Raw genomic sequence first — 18932 nt, forward strand, 5'->3', positions numbered from 1 at the left:
AGGCCAGGGATGGAACCTAGATCCTCATGGATACTAGTTGGGTTCATGTAGCTGAGCCACAATGGGAACTCCTGCTTTGAATTTTTAAATACATCAAATGCTGGGTCATAACATAGAAGTTTGTTTCACTGCTTCCAATAGGTTTTTTAAAATTATTGATTCAAACAAGTGTATCATGTGCAGAGAAAATCACTGAAGTCACTGACTTTTTCATATTTGCTTTTGTGTGAATCACTCAGTTCTTAGATAAGTTGCTGAACTGCTGATGGAGAGAAAACACTGCTTACCAGTTTTACCAACAGATTCGATTGTCATACATATTGCGGATTTTTCTATTTTTCCATTAATACTACCCTGGTATAAAATTTAAATTCTGATGATTATAGATATTAAAATAAGTCAAAATTACTGTTTGAATGACTTCTAAGTAATGGTTGACAGAATAAAATACAAGGTATGTGCAAGTTAAAGTTTAAAACTTGACTGACACTATATTTTATTGGGCCTTTTGAATGCAATGTGTATTCTGCTAATATTTGCACAGTCATTTATGTAGGAAATAAAAACTCAAAAATGACCTTGCACGTATTCTTTATGTATTTTGGTTCATCCAATTACACAAAGCAAATATTAAATGAGACATACTGAAGAGAAGATATGATCACATTTCTAAATAAATACTATTAGAAATACCTTAATGTTTAATCATACTATTGCAAGATTCACAGAGTTTAACTATATGTCTTATTGACCAATAGCAGTGGTGTCAAAAGAGTCCGGCTACATAAGGACTCAAAAACGAATACAAAAGAAGAAATTATTAGGAATAATACCACTAATATTAAAATAAATAATAGTAAAGAAAATAGTAATAATATGGAAAGGAAAAAATTACAATAAAGGAAAAGAATAAATTATGTAGGTAAAAGTTGGAAAGTATTTTTATTAGCATGACAACTAAAAACTCAAATGATTACTGCTGGTTTGAGGACAAGCTGAATTCTACTTACCATTATTCCTACGTATTTCATAATGCTATTATAAAATTAAGTATAATAAATATGTGGTTTAAAAAAGATTTTTAAAAAACTTGAAGAAAAAACTGAAAATGTGGATATGCTTAACACCTCATACCAACAAAGAGTTCCGAAACACTGACTGTAAGCGCCATAACCACATCAAAGAAGGGTAAGAAATTACTTTAAGTAACTGGGCACTGAGTACTAAACCAGATAAAAAATTAAGTTCTAAGTTTGGGGGATGGAATTTACTGCAGAAATTAAGCCAAGCAAGGGATCAGAAGAAATTGCACAGCGTTTCTTAAACAAAATGAAAATACAGCCCACAGAGTTGGAGGAAATATTTGCAAATGAAGCAACTGAAAAGGGGGTTAATCTCCAAAATACACAAACAACTCCTACAGCTCAATACAGAAAAAACAAACAACGCAATAAAAAATCGGCAGAAGATTTAAACAGACATTTCTCCAAAGAAGACATACAGATAGACCAAAAATCACATGAAGAGATGCTCACCATCGCTAATGATTAGAGAAAGGCAAATCAAAACTACAATGAGGTACCATCTCACATCGCTCAGAATGGCCATCATGAACAAATATACAAATAATAAATGCTGGAGAGGTGTGGAGAAAAGGGAACCCTCCTTCACTGTTGGTGGGAATGTAAATTGGTACAACCACTATGGAAAACACTATGTAAAGTACTGCCATATGATCCAACAATCTCATTCCTGGTCATATATCCTTTAACCCACTGCACATGGCCAGGAACTGAACCTGTGCCTCTGCAGTGACCTGAGCCACTGCAGTTGGATTCTTAACCCGCTGTGCCACAGTGGGAACTCCTGTATTTCTTCATTTTATAACTGTTTTTTATTTATTCTTTTTAACATTTCAATAATTTTAAACACTTTTATATTTGCGTTCAGATTTTAGAATAACTTCAAGGTCATGTTACATACTTTACTTGCCTGCCCTCTTTCCTAGTGTTTATTTTATTTTTTGTCTTTTTATGTAAGTTTTCAGGCTAGTGGTTGAATTGGAGCTGCACCTTGCAGTAACGCTGGACCCTTAACCCACTGAGTCACAATGGGAACTCCTTTCCTAAAGTTCATAGTGATATAAGTAGGTACTTTTCTGTATCCTTCCAGATGCTCTGAGGGTTGCAAGAGCCAAGGCCAGTTCCCCAACTCACCTCCATTAAATTTTTAGCTTGTAGTTTGGACTTTAACCCATAGGCTTGTGGTTTTAGCAACTTATGAGAGACATTTTTCACAGCTGGAGGCGAGAAAAGCAACAAAGCTCCTTGGCATGGCCCTGGGCTAGAAGGAGTATTCATTGATGGAAGCAATTGTTTTGGTCTCATGGTTTTATATATTTTCAGTTAGTTAAGAAAAACTCCTTCTTTTGCAGTTTTAGGATGGTGTCTGTGACATCTTCTCTCCCTGCCTGGGCTTTAAAATCCCAGTCCCTAGACTGATGAGCTATATTTAGGGTTAGGGTTAGGGGTTAGGGTTAGGGGTAGGGGTAGGCTAGGTTACAGCCTATATTTATGTTATAAATTATATATGACTATATTTATGTTATAAATTCACTGAGTCGCAAAGGTACTGGCTCTAGAGTGTGCCATTCTCTTTTACCCTCATTTTTATTTTTAGATTTCCTTTTGCTTCTTCTTATAAAATAAAGTATATGTTAAATTTTGGGAGTTAGAATTTATTTAGCATTTCTGTGAATTTCTAACATCAGGATAGATATGAATTAATTCAGGCTACCATGTTGTCATGGCTTCCTGACTTTTTCTTTCTAGAATCCTTATTTTCTATCAGGGTTTTTATTCCCACTGATTTGTCACATAAGAGTAAATTTTTAAAAATCCAATTTATTCCATAGACTCTTGACCCTAAAGCAAGAAAAACCTCCTTTTGAAGTTTTCATGGATTTTTACTCTCCTCATATTAAGGAATCAACTGTGGGAAGTCATTTACAACAGTAGTTCATGTATTTTTTAAGATCAGGCATCTAAGGCCTTAAGCTTAATTTCAGGTATATTTTCCTTCTGTATAATATCATTTTTTTCTAGACTTTCCTCCCATCTCTTTAGTTCATCTAAAGCCTACATATTACTAACACAACACTGCCCTTTACCAACTATCCCATTAGTATTGTTTCTATGAGAACAGGTATTATTTACAAACTGTCCTCATTTTGTTCTGTATTTTATATTATTTTTCCCCTAGATGTGCCTAGGAAAAATCATGCCTAAGATATGTAGATTCATGGCCCCCAGAAATAATGAGTAATTGTAGTTAGTGACAAAAACTGAATTTGGAGAATCAAGAGGAAGACCACATTGTATACTGGAGTTGAAAGCCTATATAAATTCTTCTCAGTTTCTACTGCTGATTCTTAGTGAAGATTAGACTAAACACGGAGACTGAGACTAATTGAGAAAGAAGATCCTAGAGAGAGAGAGAGACAGAGAGAGCGTGAGCGTGCGCACGCAAAAGAGAGAGAGAGGGGGAAAGTTTCAGACAATAACGATGACTGTGGTATAAAGAAGAGGGTACAGAAGCAATGGAAATCTTCAGGTGCCACAGGAAGTGAAAAAGTGATTCTTTTTTATTTAATGTAAGGTACCTAGGGGAAGGTGAGGACTGCCTAGGTTTTCTACGCTGAAATATATATCACAGAGCACATTCATTCCATTCACTTCCCAAAAGGGAAAGAGAGAGAGGAAGCAAAGAAAGGAAGGAGGCAACATTTCAGAATAGGGGGAGATTGTGTGATTCCTGCTGTGTGATGAGTCCTCATGGTCTTAAAGAACCAGAAGTACAGAATCTACTCTACATTACCTTTCTTTTCTTTGGTTGGTGTTTGCTATTTGGATATACTAGTTCCAGGTGCACAGGGTCCAAGAACATCTCAGTGAAAAAGGGCAGAGGATCTTATCTCCCAGTTCCACTGAAGCTGTGCCTATAAAAGGCCCAGCAGCATGTGACATCTATTTTTTAATCTACCTCTAAAATCTGACCCGGGTGATAACATAGGTTTCAAGTTCACCTGTGATCTGGGAAAATTTTTTAAAGGTTTAACTTTCTGCTGTTTTAGAGTCTGAGGACTTTTTATAGCATTAAAACAAGTATGATTAGGAAAAAAAACCCTTCTAGATCTTCACATTCTATTTTCTAAACAGTGACATCTTCCCTTTCTCCTTTTCCTTGTACCCACCAACGAAGGTACTAAATGAGATGCTATCTTGGAGATTATGTGTAGGGAAAACAATCTTTTATACCAATAATTCCATAATAGTATTTTTCCCACCCACGACTAACAGAAAATAGTGTTTTTTCCCATAATGTCTGCACTTCTAAAATAATATTTCCTTTTGATATTTAAATAAATTTTATGTGTAAGATAAGAGGCTGTTGCTCTTTATGCAGAAACTATACTTCAAAATTTAATTGTTTATAAGCTCTACCTACTTATTATTTAATTAAAATAAAGGATCAAGTTTCTTCTCACTGATATTTTCCTTCCAATTCCATTGTTGATTTATGTGTGCATTATAAATAGGTAGACTTAAGCAGATTTTAAAAACTGAAGTGGCTTTCAAAATGCTGTCAATTATGCTTTGAGATTATTCTACTATTCATTTGTTTCTTCTCCTATGGTATTTTCAATGCTTTTTTTCTTCTCATATTATCTCAAGTCCATTTTCTTCACAGTAGTAATTGGTTGTTTTATTGCTTGTCTAACATGTCTTTTATCTCCTCGTATAAATTCCTGCTTTGTTTCTTTGTCCTTTGTTTCTAATTCATTGAAAACATTCTTCCTTCTTTGTAGGACCAGACTCAAACAACTCTTTCATACATAAATAATAAACTTAATCTTACTGCTCTGTGTTTTATCTATAGCTCCAGCAATAACACCAGCTCTTACAATTATGGAATGCTAGTACTATCTAGGTAATTGCTCAACTTAATGGCAAATATATTTCGTTTCAAGTACAACAGAACTATATTATAATGACTTATTAAAATTAAAGCTTTATTTATTCTGTTCATGAAACACAGTCCAACCAACTTTCTGGCCAAATCAATCTTCTGTGTTTTGCTAGTAGCCATTTAATAAATTCGTGATTCTCTTTAGCATTTATTTTGTAATTTTTCAAACATTTAATTATTTTTACGTGGTTTATAGAAAGAGAGAAGGGAAAACAACAAAGGAACATGCTGTAATGCATTAAAACTTGTTCTAGTTTTATGTTTGAGGTTGACTAGTCTATCATGTATAAGCGTCATTATTGAAGAAAAGGGAATATTTCATGTTGGCATGAAAACGAGAGTCTCCTAAGTGTTAAGTGATGGTATTAAATTTTGGTGAAAATAACTGGCTCTCTTACAAAGAACGTTAGAAGTTTATAAAAATGAAGCAATGACAATAGTGAGATTTTTACTGGTACAAAATAAATAGGCATGAAAAATGTCAGTTGGAATGATATTCATCCATTGTCAGGAGTGCCTTCTATTTGCCAGGCACTGTGCTAGATGTTGCAAATGGTCATCAAATAAAACATAGGTCAGATAAAACTGGTAAACTTAAAGATTAGGATCTTCAAGTAGATTTTAAAAATGGTTCATTTTGAAAAGATAACCGAACATAGGGAAGTTTCTGTAATAACCAGGTCATGATTTTGAATAAGAAATAAACAGAACATATGGTATTATTAAAGCGCATTCCAGAGATACCAAAACAATAGTAATTGCTGATGGAATATGATGTTTTCACTATCATCATAAAAAAACCCTCTAAGAGTGTGGCAAATATCTTTAAAATCCCTGAGACCCAAGAAAGTATTTGAGCTCGGTACTAAAGCAAAGATAAGAAATATTCATCTGTTTATTTCTCCAATGTCCACTATTTATGCATATTCACAGTCAAATATTCAATCAAGTTTTTTTTCTCCTAAAATTCTGATGTATTTGGGAGATTCCATGTGGAGCCAAAGGCATAAATGAATGTTCTAAATATTTTAACTCACCATGTGCTTCCTATGAAATGAAATTTGACCTAAAATGGTATTACCGACATTTATCATATAACTTGTTTACAAAATGTTGCTCTCTATATAAAGGATAAAGATTTGAAGATACTCAGATAATGTGCTACACTTAGAATCCCCAAACTCGAAAATATTAATTGCAAATTTATTTTGAACAATGATAGCAGCTAAAAGTAGCTCTGAAGAGGTAAACATTCCAATTGATAAAAATAGTATAAGTAGTTTAGAAGTATATGATCTGATAGGTTTTGTAAAATGTGCATCTTATAATCAAAACTTTACATAGAATTAATTTATATGTGTCTATAAGCAATGGTGTTAACTTCCAAGGCACTTTCTTACTGAAGACATTTGTCCAAATAGTGATAAATTTCCCTGTTTTGACTGTTTTTCCTTTATGAGTTGGTGACACAAACCTTTTTGGTATAATTTAAATTGTGATAATTTAAAGACCCTTATCAGTAGTGAGTGGTAAGAAGTGGGTGCTGAGAAAAGAGTTCTGCTATGATTACTGCACAATGAAATTTTATTTTGGATAAAATTTAGGACCCTGGCTCAAGAGTATATATATGTAGGTCTGGGTCATTTTGCTGTACAGCAGGAATTGGCACATTTCAAATCAACTATGCTTTAATTAAAAAAAAAAAAGTAAAAACCAAAACATTTAAAAGGAGCCTTTGAAAATAAGCCAAAGCAAATATTCTAATTTACTAGGATTTTCCAGAGCTTATTTAAACTAGAGAAATTTAATATTAGGTACTTATTCAAACAGATTGACTTCCATTCTCAGTATATAACACTATTTGTTTCTTACCAGTTCTGTGGCTTCATGTGCAAGAACTTTGGCTTCTTTGGCAATTTTCTCAGCTTCATCAATATAGTCCTTAATATTGCTGTAAGCTTTGAAGGCTGCAGTGGCATTGAAGGAGATGTTTTTAGCCTCCTCAAGTATTCTGTTGGGATTAACCAAAAAAAGAAGATCAGAGCAGTTGGTACTCAAATGAGGAACATCTCACAACAAATATGGCTTCTACATGATTTACGGCCAATATAATTATGATAATTCCAAATCATAGTGAGATATCTATTAAATGTACTATGTTGTAGTTTTCAGGGTTTTTAAAAAATTCTCTTTTTTTGGCCATGCCTGTGGCATGTGTAAGTTCCCTGGCCAGGGGTCAAACTTGCCCCACAGCAGTGACAATGCCAGATCCTTAACCTGCTGTGCCCCAGTAGAACTTCTATTGTAGTTTTCAGTTTAAATTCATAATCTTAAATCACCGAGCTATGAAACACTACCAACATATTTTTAAGTACCCATAGCATCCTCCAGAAGTTTCTGCAACCATGAGCACCATGCAAATACGAGCAGTTTGTTGATTGTTTACATGACTGTGAAACACGGTACAAGTTTCAGAGCACTTGTTCTACATTATTAGAATGAACTTCACAAAATCTCTTTGGAATAGGCGCATTTCTCAGATGAGGACAAATGAATCTCAGATGGTTATTTAGCTCGTCTCAGATCATATGACGACATGTCGCCGTTGAAGGCCTTGGGGCCTGCATCTGCTGACTTCTAGTTTACTGCTCTGTATACAACTTTTCATGCTAAATTAGCAACATGTTAAAAAGGCTGTAAAACTGGTACAAAATGAATTGTGTATGAATTTTCCTCAAGGTCTTTAAACATTAATATTTCCCTTTGTATCAAGACTATTAAGTAATTGAAACAGAACATTACACACAGAGTTTAGTAAATACAGATTTACTTAGGAAAATCCTTCTTGGGGCTAAAACACCTATATTGTTCTGAAAATCCCCAAAATCCACACCAGTTACACATGGAAACTGTTTACTAGTCAAATGCACCTCACCCCTTTGATCCTCCCTTATCGACCATATAAGAACCCCCACTATGGTGAGCTGTTATTTCACAGGGCAAATGTAGTGTCTCCCTGGAGTTTGAAAGAGAAAAATAAAAAGACTTAAAGGCTACAGATGGAGCCACATTTTCAAAAGCCGCCCTTTTAACAATAAATAGTTTTGATTTCATTAAAAATATAAAACTGAAATTTGGAGCAGAATGTGTGTTTATACATTATTATTTAAAATGCTAATAAGGCAACTGCTGTGCTCTCTAATAAAGAACAGAAAATATTTTTTCTAAGTGTAGCCTAAGGCAATGTTCACTCCCCACCATGCCATATTTGAATCCACTTTTAACTCAGACTTTTGATGCCTCTCCAGTAGAGCTTTGCCCAGACCCTTCTAATTAGGCTCTTCGGCAGAAAGGCCATGTAGCTCGTATGTTCATAATTATAAAAATCAAGATTTGAAAGCAATTCTCTACCATTTCTGTTAGTCAAAACTTTTGGACAAGTGTCAAGACACACAGACATTTTCAACAACAAACGACATACCCGTCAAGTACAGCAGATGAATCATTTAACTGAGCTGCATGGCTCTCAGCCTGGGACACCTTCTCAGCAAGCTTCCTGTCCTTTATTTCTTGGGAGAGGTCATCTATTTTATCTTGCAGATCCTCAGACATGGTTGGCAATTTAGTTTGAATGTCTTGCACATACTGATATGCAGAGAAAAGAAACTATTTTTGAGTAAGTGAATCCAAGCCTCCTCTCATTCCCTAATTCTCTTAGAGATATAATTACACGTGCTTAGGTTTTTATGAAACTTCAAATTTACTAACCTAGCAAAAAGATTGTAGAGAATAAAAGCTGTTACTTAATGAAGAGTTTAGGAAACATCGGAAGCTAATTTATACCAAGAAGAACCTAACTATCTTTTTAAAAAAATGCTACTTTGTAGGTATGAATGCATAAATGAGTCATTAGGATGTTTCAGACCATTTGTGTTTCCATTCCCATGTAAGACCATATGTCAGTATCCACTGCATCAGACAGTACGTTAAAAGTCTATTTGTAGTTTTTCATTTCTCTTTTAGCTAGTGGTATATGAATATTGAAGCAGATTGTAAATGCTGCCCTAAGAACAAGAAAGGCCCTTCGTCAATATGAAGAAAAAAATATATAGGATTTCCCGTCGTGGCTCAGCAGAAGCGAATCTGACTAGTATCCATGAGGACGTAGGTTCAATCCCTGGCCTCGCTCAGTCAGTTAAGGATCTGGTGTTGTCATGAGCTGGGGTGTAGGTTGTAGACACAGCCCAGATCCTGCATTGCTGTGGCTGTGTTGTAGGCTGATGGCTACAGCTCCGATTCAGCCCTTAGCCTGTGAACCTCGAAATGCCATGGGTGTGGCCTTAAAAAGCAAAACAAACAAATAAACAAACACCCCAAAAAACAAGTTGGTGTGATGTGTGAGTACTCGCACCACATATTCATGTCTCCTCAGAGAATACTGTGAAGGTTTAATTGTTACCAATAGGTGGGTATGGTCACAAGAGAATAATGCAAAGACAGTTTTATGCTTACAAGAAAAAGAATAGTATTAGCTTATAATACTGAGATTTCTCACTGGTTCTCATAAAAAAAAGAGAAAAAGGTAATAGTGACACAGGTTCTCATCTGTGTCACTATTACCTTTTTCTCTTTTTTTTATCTTTTTAGCTATTTCTTGGGCCGCTCCCGTGGCATATGGAGGTTCCCAGGCTAGGGGTCGAATCGGAGCTGTAGCCATCGGCCTACACCAGAGCCACAGCAATGCAGGATCCGAGCCGCATCTGCAACCTACACCACAGCTCACGGCAACGCCGGATCGTTAACCCACTGAGCAAGGGCAGGAATCGAACCCACAACCTCATGGTTCCTAGTCGGATTCGTTAACCACTGCGCCACGACGGGAACTCCGTCACTATTACCTTTTAACTAAGGGTTTTATCAAATACTCACGTCTATGACAGAGTTGATTTCATCTGCAAGACGGTTGGCTTCCTCAAGTATGTCGTTGCCTTCTTTTAAAGTGTTTTCAGTTTGTCGTTTGCCGCTCTCGATTGCCTCTTTCTTTTTCTGTAGAATGAACATCAAGATACCTTTTGGAGAAACATCAAGATACCCTTTGGAGAAAACTTTATCCAGCCCTGTCCTGAGCTGTCTGAGTAGGGCTTTGCAAACAAGATATATCACATTGACCATGAGACCAGATGAGAATGATATAAACTATGCAGTCAGCCCTCCAAGAGTTAGTTTATTTAAATACCTCTACAGGAATTTTTTTTCCCCTCCTATTGTGAGAAAGTCATCCAAGAGAAGAAAAGTCATGTGATGGAAGTTGAGCAATTAAAAAACATTTTTTTAAAGCAAGACAGACATCCATTTTTAATTGACATGTAAGTGCTGAATATGTTGTCCTCAACATGTGGTAGTACACCGAATCACATTGAAACTAGACATTAAAATCCAGACTCTATGTCCAAATGAATATTTTGTGAGCATAAATGTAAGCAGATTTATTCTCTGAGAGTTCTGTAAAATTTGGAAGAAGTAGGATTTTAAAGGGAACTCAAGGGAAGTACTTTACAAAGGAAAAAAAAAGAGAGAGAGAATATCACATGGAAGAATAAACTTAATGGACTATTCCATAAAAGAGAACAGACCTCTAATTTTTCTTTGAAAATGATAGCTTGTCTCAAAACCACGTAAAACTCATTCCGAGTCTAGAAGAGTAAAATCAACGAGAAAGAAATAGCGCTATTTCTCCATTTGGAGCATAATTTTGCGTTTTTTCAACTTCTGACTCCTTCTAATCACCCTTTTTACCTGTGAATTTAACTGCATCATTTACAATTTTAAGCCTCTGCTGTTTATGCTTTTTATGTAAATAATAATGCTGGTTTATATAGTCATTTAGATCTCACGATGTGCCAGGTAGTTTATAAATCTTTCTCATTTAATTCTACACTAACTCTATGGGTCCTGTGTTTATCACCTTTCAAATGACTAGAAAATGGAACAAACTAAGTGATTTCCCCCAGGTCACAGAGTACAGTGTAAACACTTGAATCCAAGTCTACCTAATGATGAGCTTGGGTCTTGAACTTTAAAAGCACTGACTCTCCAACTGTGGAAATCACATTTCTTACTTGCACTGGGCTAATTCCACATTCTATTTTCCCTGTCTCCTCACCAACCACTTCAATTTGCTGCCAGTTCACACATCTTGTTCTTGCCTCTGAGCCTTTGCAGTTGCAGTTCCCTCCAGCCCTATGTCCTTCCCCAGTTCCTCATTTTGTTTCCTCCTCATTTAGCCTCACATGAAAGGCTCAGTTCCTTATACTCAAAATATGGCCCATGGGCCGGCAGCATTGGCATCACCTGGAAGCTTGTAAGACATGCACTAACTCAGTGCCTTTTTTTTTGTAAACTACTAACTCAGAATCTGCATTTAACAAGAACCTCAAGTGGTTGATATACACAGTCAAATATGAGGAAAATTGTCTTAGAACAAAATCTGGCACACAGTAAACACTATAGAATTGTTAATTATTATATTTATTTTCTTTACCATAGCATTCATTTGTCTGAATTATATTTTATACACTGGCCATAAACTGCAGAAATTCCATAAACTGCAGAAGTTCAGATAATATTATTTTTGGGAGGTAGAGCTTGAACCACCTTGATGGCTTTTTCTAAAAAGTTGCTAAAAGCACAGGTTATTGTATGAGAATCAGTGACACCAATTCATCACAAGATGCATACTTGGGGAGGAGAGGAAATGTACACCCCTTGAATGGTACCTTGCTGAAGAAGGATACTATTGAATTCATCGTGCAATATACTGAGAACATGTCACTTATTATGTATATTAGCCCATGCTCCAGACTTTATGGCCATATTATATACTTATTTATTGCTTTAGTGACTATTTTCTCACTATAACATAAATTCCATAAAAACTGTCTTTGTATCACTCTACCTCCAGTATCTAGAAGAGTTTCCTCAATAAAATCTTGAATAAATAAATGAAATTAGATTCTATCCCTGGGATTTCTACTATTGACTCTTAGCTCATTCAACTACTCCATCCCTGGCTAATTAGAAGAAATTTCATTTTCTTCTCATGGACAACAAATAGTAGCAGTAGTCCTGATGTTCCTGATTACAAGTCATATCTTATTTCCCAAGGGTCTAACATTCTTTTACATAACTGTCGATTTTAGCCCTTAGCTTTTGTTTGAACTGATTTAAAGTTTACGGACATTCAAGTACCTTTCTTTCAACATGGCTTGCTTGTGTTTATGAATCAAGGTAACTTAAAATGCTGTTATCAATTAGAGGGAGAATATTCCTCTATGTTAGGTGAAGAGCTACATTCATTTTGGAATCTTTATAAAAAGCTCTATTTGAGTCCCTTTAGGGAACCAATTGTCATGCAAAGATCAAAATGTATTTTTTTATTATAGTGAAGCAGAAACGATATAGGGATTAAGGATATTTCGGTGGTGGCAAATTTCAGATTAGACATTGATGAAATCTAGCTTTGAACCAAAGAAAGATGAAGATGTGGTGCTCCTAAATATTGATAAAAAATATTCATATAACACTTATTTGTGCATGCTTTATGGTACTTTATTCATTGAAAAAAACCCAAACATGTCTTTGTGCCAGACACTGTTCTTGGCCCTGGGGATAGAGCAGGCAAGAGACATATTTTTCATGGCTTGTCTGGAGGGAAAGTGAATGAGTAAATTAATGGAATATATATACATAAATTTTTTTTTTGTCTTTTTTTTTTGTCTTTTGAGGGCCACGGCATGTAGAGGTTCCCAGGCTAGGGGTCCACTTGGAGTTGTAGCCGCTGGCCTATGCCAGAGCCACTGCAACATGGGATATGAGGCACGTCTGTGTACCACGCTCATGGCAATGCCAGGTCCTTAACTCAGGGAGTGAGGCCAGAGATAGAACCTGCATCCTCATGGATGCTAGTCAGGTTCACTAACCGCTGAGCCACGATAGGAACTCCATATATTTTTAAGTAATAGTGAGTGCTAAAAAAAAATAAATAGAGGGATAGAGAAGGATGTAGGATATAAAACACTCAAGACAGAAAAGGCTTGACAAACAAAAAGGGGGCTCACATATAGAGAGAATTATTTTCCAAGTGTATATCACTAGCATAATTGTTCAGTGATTCTCTCTGGACATCAAAGTTGTTATATTTCTAATTTTAACTTCTAATTTGACGTTACTTCATTCCAGAGCTTTGTAAATTTAATCTCCCACCCCCTCTTTTTCTTTTGGTGGGGAGGTTGTTGGGGGTGGACTAAGGACTTCCAAAAGCTATCTTCCTGTCTATCTTTTAGCAACCCATTGCTTATTTTCATCAAAATCCTTCCTTTTCAAGGTTATAATGGTAAGTTTGAGGACAGACAGTTCAATACACATTCCTTTGCTTAACTGAATTGTTCATCTTCTCTTTGCCCTTTGGCCCAGAGTTCCCTCTGCCTTCTTCCATCACTGGAAATGCCCTTCTAACCCTGTCTCTTTCTAGAAGGGTGCATTCAAAGCTTTCTATGATCTGGCTCCAAAGACCATTTTCAGAGCCATTTTATGCTTCAGACTTTTATGTAGCTTATGAATGAGTGTTATTGCTCTAGTTGACATTTCCTAAGATCACACTTTCAGAGCTCTATGTTTCTGCTCATGCTGCTCCATCATTTCTGTCATTTTCTCTGATGCCATCACTTTGGTGTTTGATTCTTCCAGCCCATATTAATCACAGTATTATATACAGTGAAAGGTTAAAATGCCTGAATTTTCAGAAAATTATAAGTTCTTTGAGGCCAGGAATTATTCCTATTCAACCTCACTCTGGTTACCAATAGCACCTTAATGGTAGGTGTCTAACATATATTTGCGTATTATTCCTGCCTGCTTTCTTAGCTTTACATCACACTATTTTCCAACATAAAACCAATCCTTGAGTTTATATGAATCATTCACAAAGTCCCCCAAATAATTACATTATGATCTATGAGTCCAACATTTCAATTGCTTCTAATAGCTTCCGGATATAACCACATTTCTCAGCTTAGTCTCAGAATGTGGTTCTCTTACAACTCAAGGTCTGGACTCGCTCTGTTTTTTTATTGGCTTTCTATCCCCTCACTTGTCCACCGGCAGTCTTTATTCCAAACCTATTAAATCACTGAATATTCTCCAAAATGTCTTACCTTTTTCTCCCCCTCTATTTCCATGTTTTTTTTTTTTTTTTCCCCTATTTCTGAAATGTTCTTCCTTTTCTACTTTGACTAATTAAAGCTTAACTTTCAGGACTTAGCACACATGTCAGGTCCTCTATGAAGACCTTCCTAAATCCAGGGGTGAGTTCAATGCTCTTCTTTTGTTTACCTCCATGAAAACTACTACAGTGGACAGATTGGTTTACCGGTGTGGACCTCCCACTAAATACAAGTCACTATGAGTCATTAGAGATGGTGTTTCATTCTTTATATCAGTGGTGTTCAAACTTAAGACTCCATCTGAAACTTGGGTGGGATTTTAAAAACACAGGTTGCTGGGCCCCACTCCCAGTTTTTGAATTCATAAGTTTGGGTTGGAACCTGATGATTTGCATTTTTAAAGAGTTTTTAAGTGATGCTAATGATGCTATTCCAAGGACCACACCATGAGGGCCAGTGTCCCATAATACTCAGTTTTCGTGTTTAGTTTAGCATATTTCCTGATTTTAGTAGGGGCTTGATACATGCTTTTAATAATAAATATTACATTCTTACTTCCTTAAAATTAAAAAAATTGTGTTACATTTTAATTTTATCACCTTCTTTGCAGGCACAGGAGAAATCACTTAGTTAAAACACAATGGATACAATGTATCAGTTCTTCTTAAACCTATAAGTACATCTGATTAATATAGGGAGGTTTTAGAAAATGGACCCTGGACCACACCAGCTAACTCAGACTTTGGGTGGGAGCCCAGGGGAGCCATCTGTTTAGCAAACTCTCCAGGTGATTCTTTATCAGCCAGTCCAGTCGAGCATCAACCTTGGCAATCAACCTTAATCAGTGTTGGCAAGCGACCTTAAATAAACTGTGCCGTACTCATGTTAATCCAGTCAGTATATCTATTTACTCTAGTAAGTGTTAAACAAATCTTTAGTGAAGCATGGCATAGAAAATGAAAATATAAAAAAGGACCACTTAAACTTCAATACTGACTCCTAAACTCCAGGCATCTCTGGAGTTACCCAAGAATGATGGCTCTTGGTTTTAAACATCACTAAAAAGAAGGAATAGCTAAAGGCACCATTTACTGTGCCGCTATAACTCTTCTTGAAATACTTGCCAAATACTTATTATACTTTCCACACAGGTAATTTTAATTTCTTAAACTGTTGCCATAAAAGGGAGCCGTGCACTTCTGGGTAAGTTATATCACTGGTGTGTCACCAAGCAAGATGGATCATGCGGGAGACTGTGATATGGTGGCATCCCGGCATCCTGCCTAACGAGATGGTACTTTGTCTTTAATATTGCCAGCATGTCAGTAGACTCCAAAGTGGTTAAGATTAGATATATCAGTGAGTCTCCTCAATCTTCTATCAAAATGACAAGGCTAAGTCCCAGGAGAGAGACCCGGAAAAATAATTCTTTTAAAAAATTAATTCATCCTCCTATTGCTTAATCCAAAGGAAAATGGAAAGAAATGAATGGAGAAAAAAATCCAGGTCCTTTGTATGCAACTGTCATTCCACATTTTTGAGAGCATAATATAGGCCAGAGAATGTTCGGTTATGGTTGAAGGTAGAATTATATGTTAGAAGAGATAAAGGTCTGCTGCTGTTTTCACATCTGCAGGGTCAAACACTTTGAAAACAGCAAAGAAGTAAGTTTGTTTCCTGGGAAAATTTTTTTTTTTTTAAGTGCCAAGTACAGGTTTGTGTTGAATTCATTCTTAGGAAAAGTGATCGGTTTGCCATGCGAAATATTAGGAAAGAGATGAGAGACTGAGAGATGGGGGCAGGGGGAGGGGTGGAGGGAGAGGGATTGAGAGAGAGAGGGAAGGGGGGAGAGAGAGGACAGGGGAGGGAGAGGAAGGAATAGGGAGGGGAGGAAGGGAGGTAGGGGAGGGACTGAGGCATGTGTTTTAGTCCTAGCTTCATGCATGCTCTAAAAAAGGCAGAAGCTGCCTATCATTTCTTGAGAAGTATCTCTTGTCTCAGGAGAAGCGGGGAAAACTACCTCAGATTTGATCTATTCATGTTAGTTCCCCGTAAAATATCATTTTCATAGAACACATTGCAAAGAAAAAGAGAACCAAAATGTCCCCCAGCTCCAGTCTCTCAGTGAGCTGTTTCTTCTGTGCCTGGATTCCATTAGAAAATCCTTGGCACTTACGTGATTTACGGTAGCTGGATGTCTAAAACCATGGTTTGTGGATTAGGTTGGGTGGGTTGTAAAATCATATAATATTAGTATTTGAAGAAACCCTAGGTATGCTCTAGTATAATGCACTCATTGTATGATTGGGAGACTAATGCTTTGAGACTTTGATTTGCCCAAGCTTATACTTCTAGTTAGGTGGCACAGTTGTCGTTAAGACCAAGGATCCCTGACTCCCAGTAAGATCTCATTCCTCTGTACCACACTGTCCTTAAAAATCTTAAATAGTTTAAGTTGTCTAAATTTTACTTGATTATATGGGCAATGATCATTAGTTACAAAACAAAAAGAAGAATCATTCCTTGTTCTACTTCTTAGAAGTCTCCTTTCAGAGTTGTCATACTTGACCTCCTAAATGTGCATCACTTTGACTTACTTTGTCAGGGTCAACCCCCCCTCCTTCCCCAACATGCTCCCAGATTCAGATGAAAAAGCCTCTAAAACTCACCTCTAAAGCAGTCATGTTTTTCTGGTTTTCTGCAGATAAGAGATTAGCTTCTCTGATTTTATCTGTGGCTTCTCTCAACAGGTCCCAAGCATCATCAACCTTGTTTTGGTAGTCTGCCAATTTCTCCTGAAGATCCTTCTCCATTGCTTCATTCTTCCCCCGGGACTCTCCAAACAGCTTCTTTACTTTCTTCAGAAGGCCTTCTGCAGCTCTAAAGGAACCCCAGCCCAATAACATATAATAAACCCTGTCACTGCCTTAGGATTTATTGGTATTAAACAATGTTACAAAGAGATGCTTACATTAAAAGCATGAAAAAACAAGATAGTATTTAAAGTGGATTGTGTGCTAATCCAACTTGAAAACTGACAGCTGAAAAGTGGCAAGACCATTTATAACTAAACTTTAAGCACAAAAAAATCCACACTTTAAAAATTTGTTAGTAATATAACATTTTCATTTGGAAAGGACCTCATGTGATTCTCATAATCTGCCTGATGGAATGAGTTTTATGATTTACTTCATACACCAAAAACAAAAGCTACCTGATTTACCAGAATGAGACATTTTTTTTTTCCTGTTACTTTGAATATAAACTATGAATACCGATGTGTTTGGTTAGAAACTGACATAGGAACTCCATTTTATTAACATGGTAGTATAATATAATTTCGATCTTTTTTTTTTTTTTTTCTTCCTGTGGATGGAGTATTCTGGAAGTTTTCTGGATTTAACTTAATGACTTTCCTAAAGAGGTAATATCTGAGAACTTTAAGAAAGGCTAAATACTTGAAAAACTAGTTCTCAAAATAACAGGCATCATAATCTTCTGAAGCACTTGTCAAAACAGATTGCTTGGCCTTGTCCGCAAAATTTCTGTAGGTCTAGGGTAGGGTTTTGATAATCTGTAGTTCTAACAAGTTCTCAGAAGTTGCTGATGATGCTGGTTTAGTAAATAGTATTTAAATATTAATACCATCACTTTGAAGTCAGCTGACTATTAATGTAAAAATGTAATTTTTTTATTGAGTGTATAGTTACAGGAATTCACTGGCTTTAGTAAAATGACTATCATTATCCCCATCCTTAAATTTCCAACCTTTCTTCCACAGAATTGGGCATGTATTTTTGACAATTCTTTTATTCAGCACTTCTTAAGATGACAAAATATGTAGGTTGGTTTGGCTGGCTAAATACCTAACTTTATTTACACAGATATTTTTATTAAAGCAAGAACAATGGCTGGTTTTAAAGTCCTTAATACAGGAGAGTAATAAGGCAGGGCCATACTAATTGCAGAAGGGACAGCACCAAAAGAAGATCATTTACTTGATTATTTACATGTAGGTATAAACATGCCTTTGATCCATTTTAGAGGAAGTTAAATTACAACTAAAAGAAAAATAAACAGGTAAATAGCAAAGAAAGTATCTCCTACCAAAACTTGTGATGGATAATTTAGAAAACTCTAAGCAACAATTTGGAAAGTTCCTTTCATCAAACGAAAGACTAATAGAGCCTCTACTCACACCAACTCATCTTCAGCAACTTCCTTTTGTGTATCTAGATTTCTCCTCCTCAGTGCTGTCATCATCTGATCAATCTCATTCTGGAGGTCTTGCAAATTTCTCTCAAAGGCTTTTTCTTGAGTTCCTAGAGTTTCATTTAGTTTTACAGCTTTTTCATTTACAGCTGCAGGGGGTAAAACAAATTTTGCAAATTAGTAAACAAAATGCCACATGCAAAAATGACACTCAGCATCTGCTCTTCTCCGCCATCTCCAATAGAAATATATTTTGTCATGGGTGTTCCTGCTGGGAAACAGAAAGACAGTTCATACAGCAATCCATAACAAACAGGGAAATGTGCCATATTTCTCCATATTCTATTTCTTTTTTTTGGGAGGGTGGGGTGGACATAGTAATTAAATCACAGTGTTTCTACCTCAAAAGGAAGAACTAAAGAAGTGGCTCAAACCTTCTTCAGGTAAGAGGTAAAAAATGAGACATGTAGC

At 36.1% G+C, this 18932-nt stretch overlaps 1 protein-coding gene across 3 annotated transcripts in view; it reads right to left on the bottom strand.

Moving 5' to 3' along the window:
* Positions 1-18932, bottom strand: part of LAMA2 (laminin subunit alpha 2) — a 592018-nt gene that overhangs the window by 96463 nt on the left and 476623 nt on the right. For all 3 annotated transcript variants that reach the window (XR_014803693.1, XM_084956512.1, XM_084956505.1), the window contains exons 36-40: positions 18448-18610; positions 16919-17129; positions 9958-10074; positions 8510-8673; positions 6901-7039 (exon numbers count right to left, since the gene is read on the bottom strand). Coding sequence is in view for 2 of the 3 variants with exons in the window: in XM_084956512.1 (XP_084812638.1) it covers positions 6901-7039; positions 8510-8673; positions 9958-10074; positions 16919-17129; positions 18448-18610 (794 nt within the window). In the remaining variant the exon portion in view is untranslated. The remainder of the gene's footprint in view (positions 1-6900; positions 7040-8509; positions 8674-9957; positions 10075-16918; positions 17130-18447; positions 18611-18932) is intronic.

This window comes from Sus scrofa, chromosome 1 (assembly GCF_054392235.1).
Source record: "Sus scrofa isolate SSC_HxYL_T2T_F1_AM1 chromosome 1, Sscrofa_HxYL_maternal_Yorkshire_Landrace_v2.0, whole genome shotgun sequence".
Lineage (NCBI taxonomy): Eukaryota > Metazoa > Chordata > Mammalia > Artiodactyla > Suidae > Sus > Sus scrofa.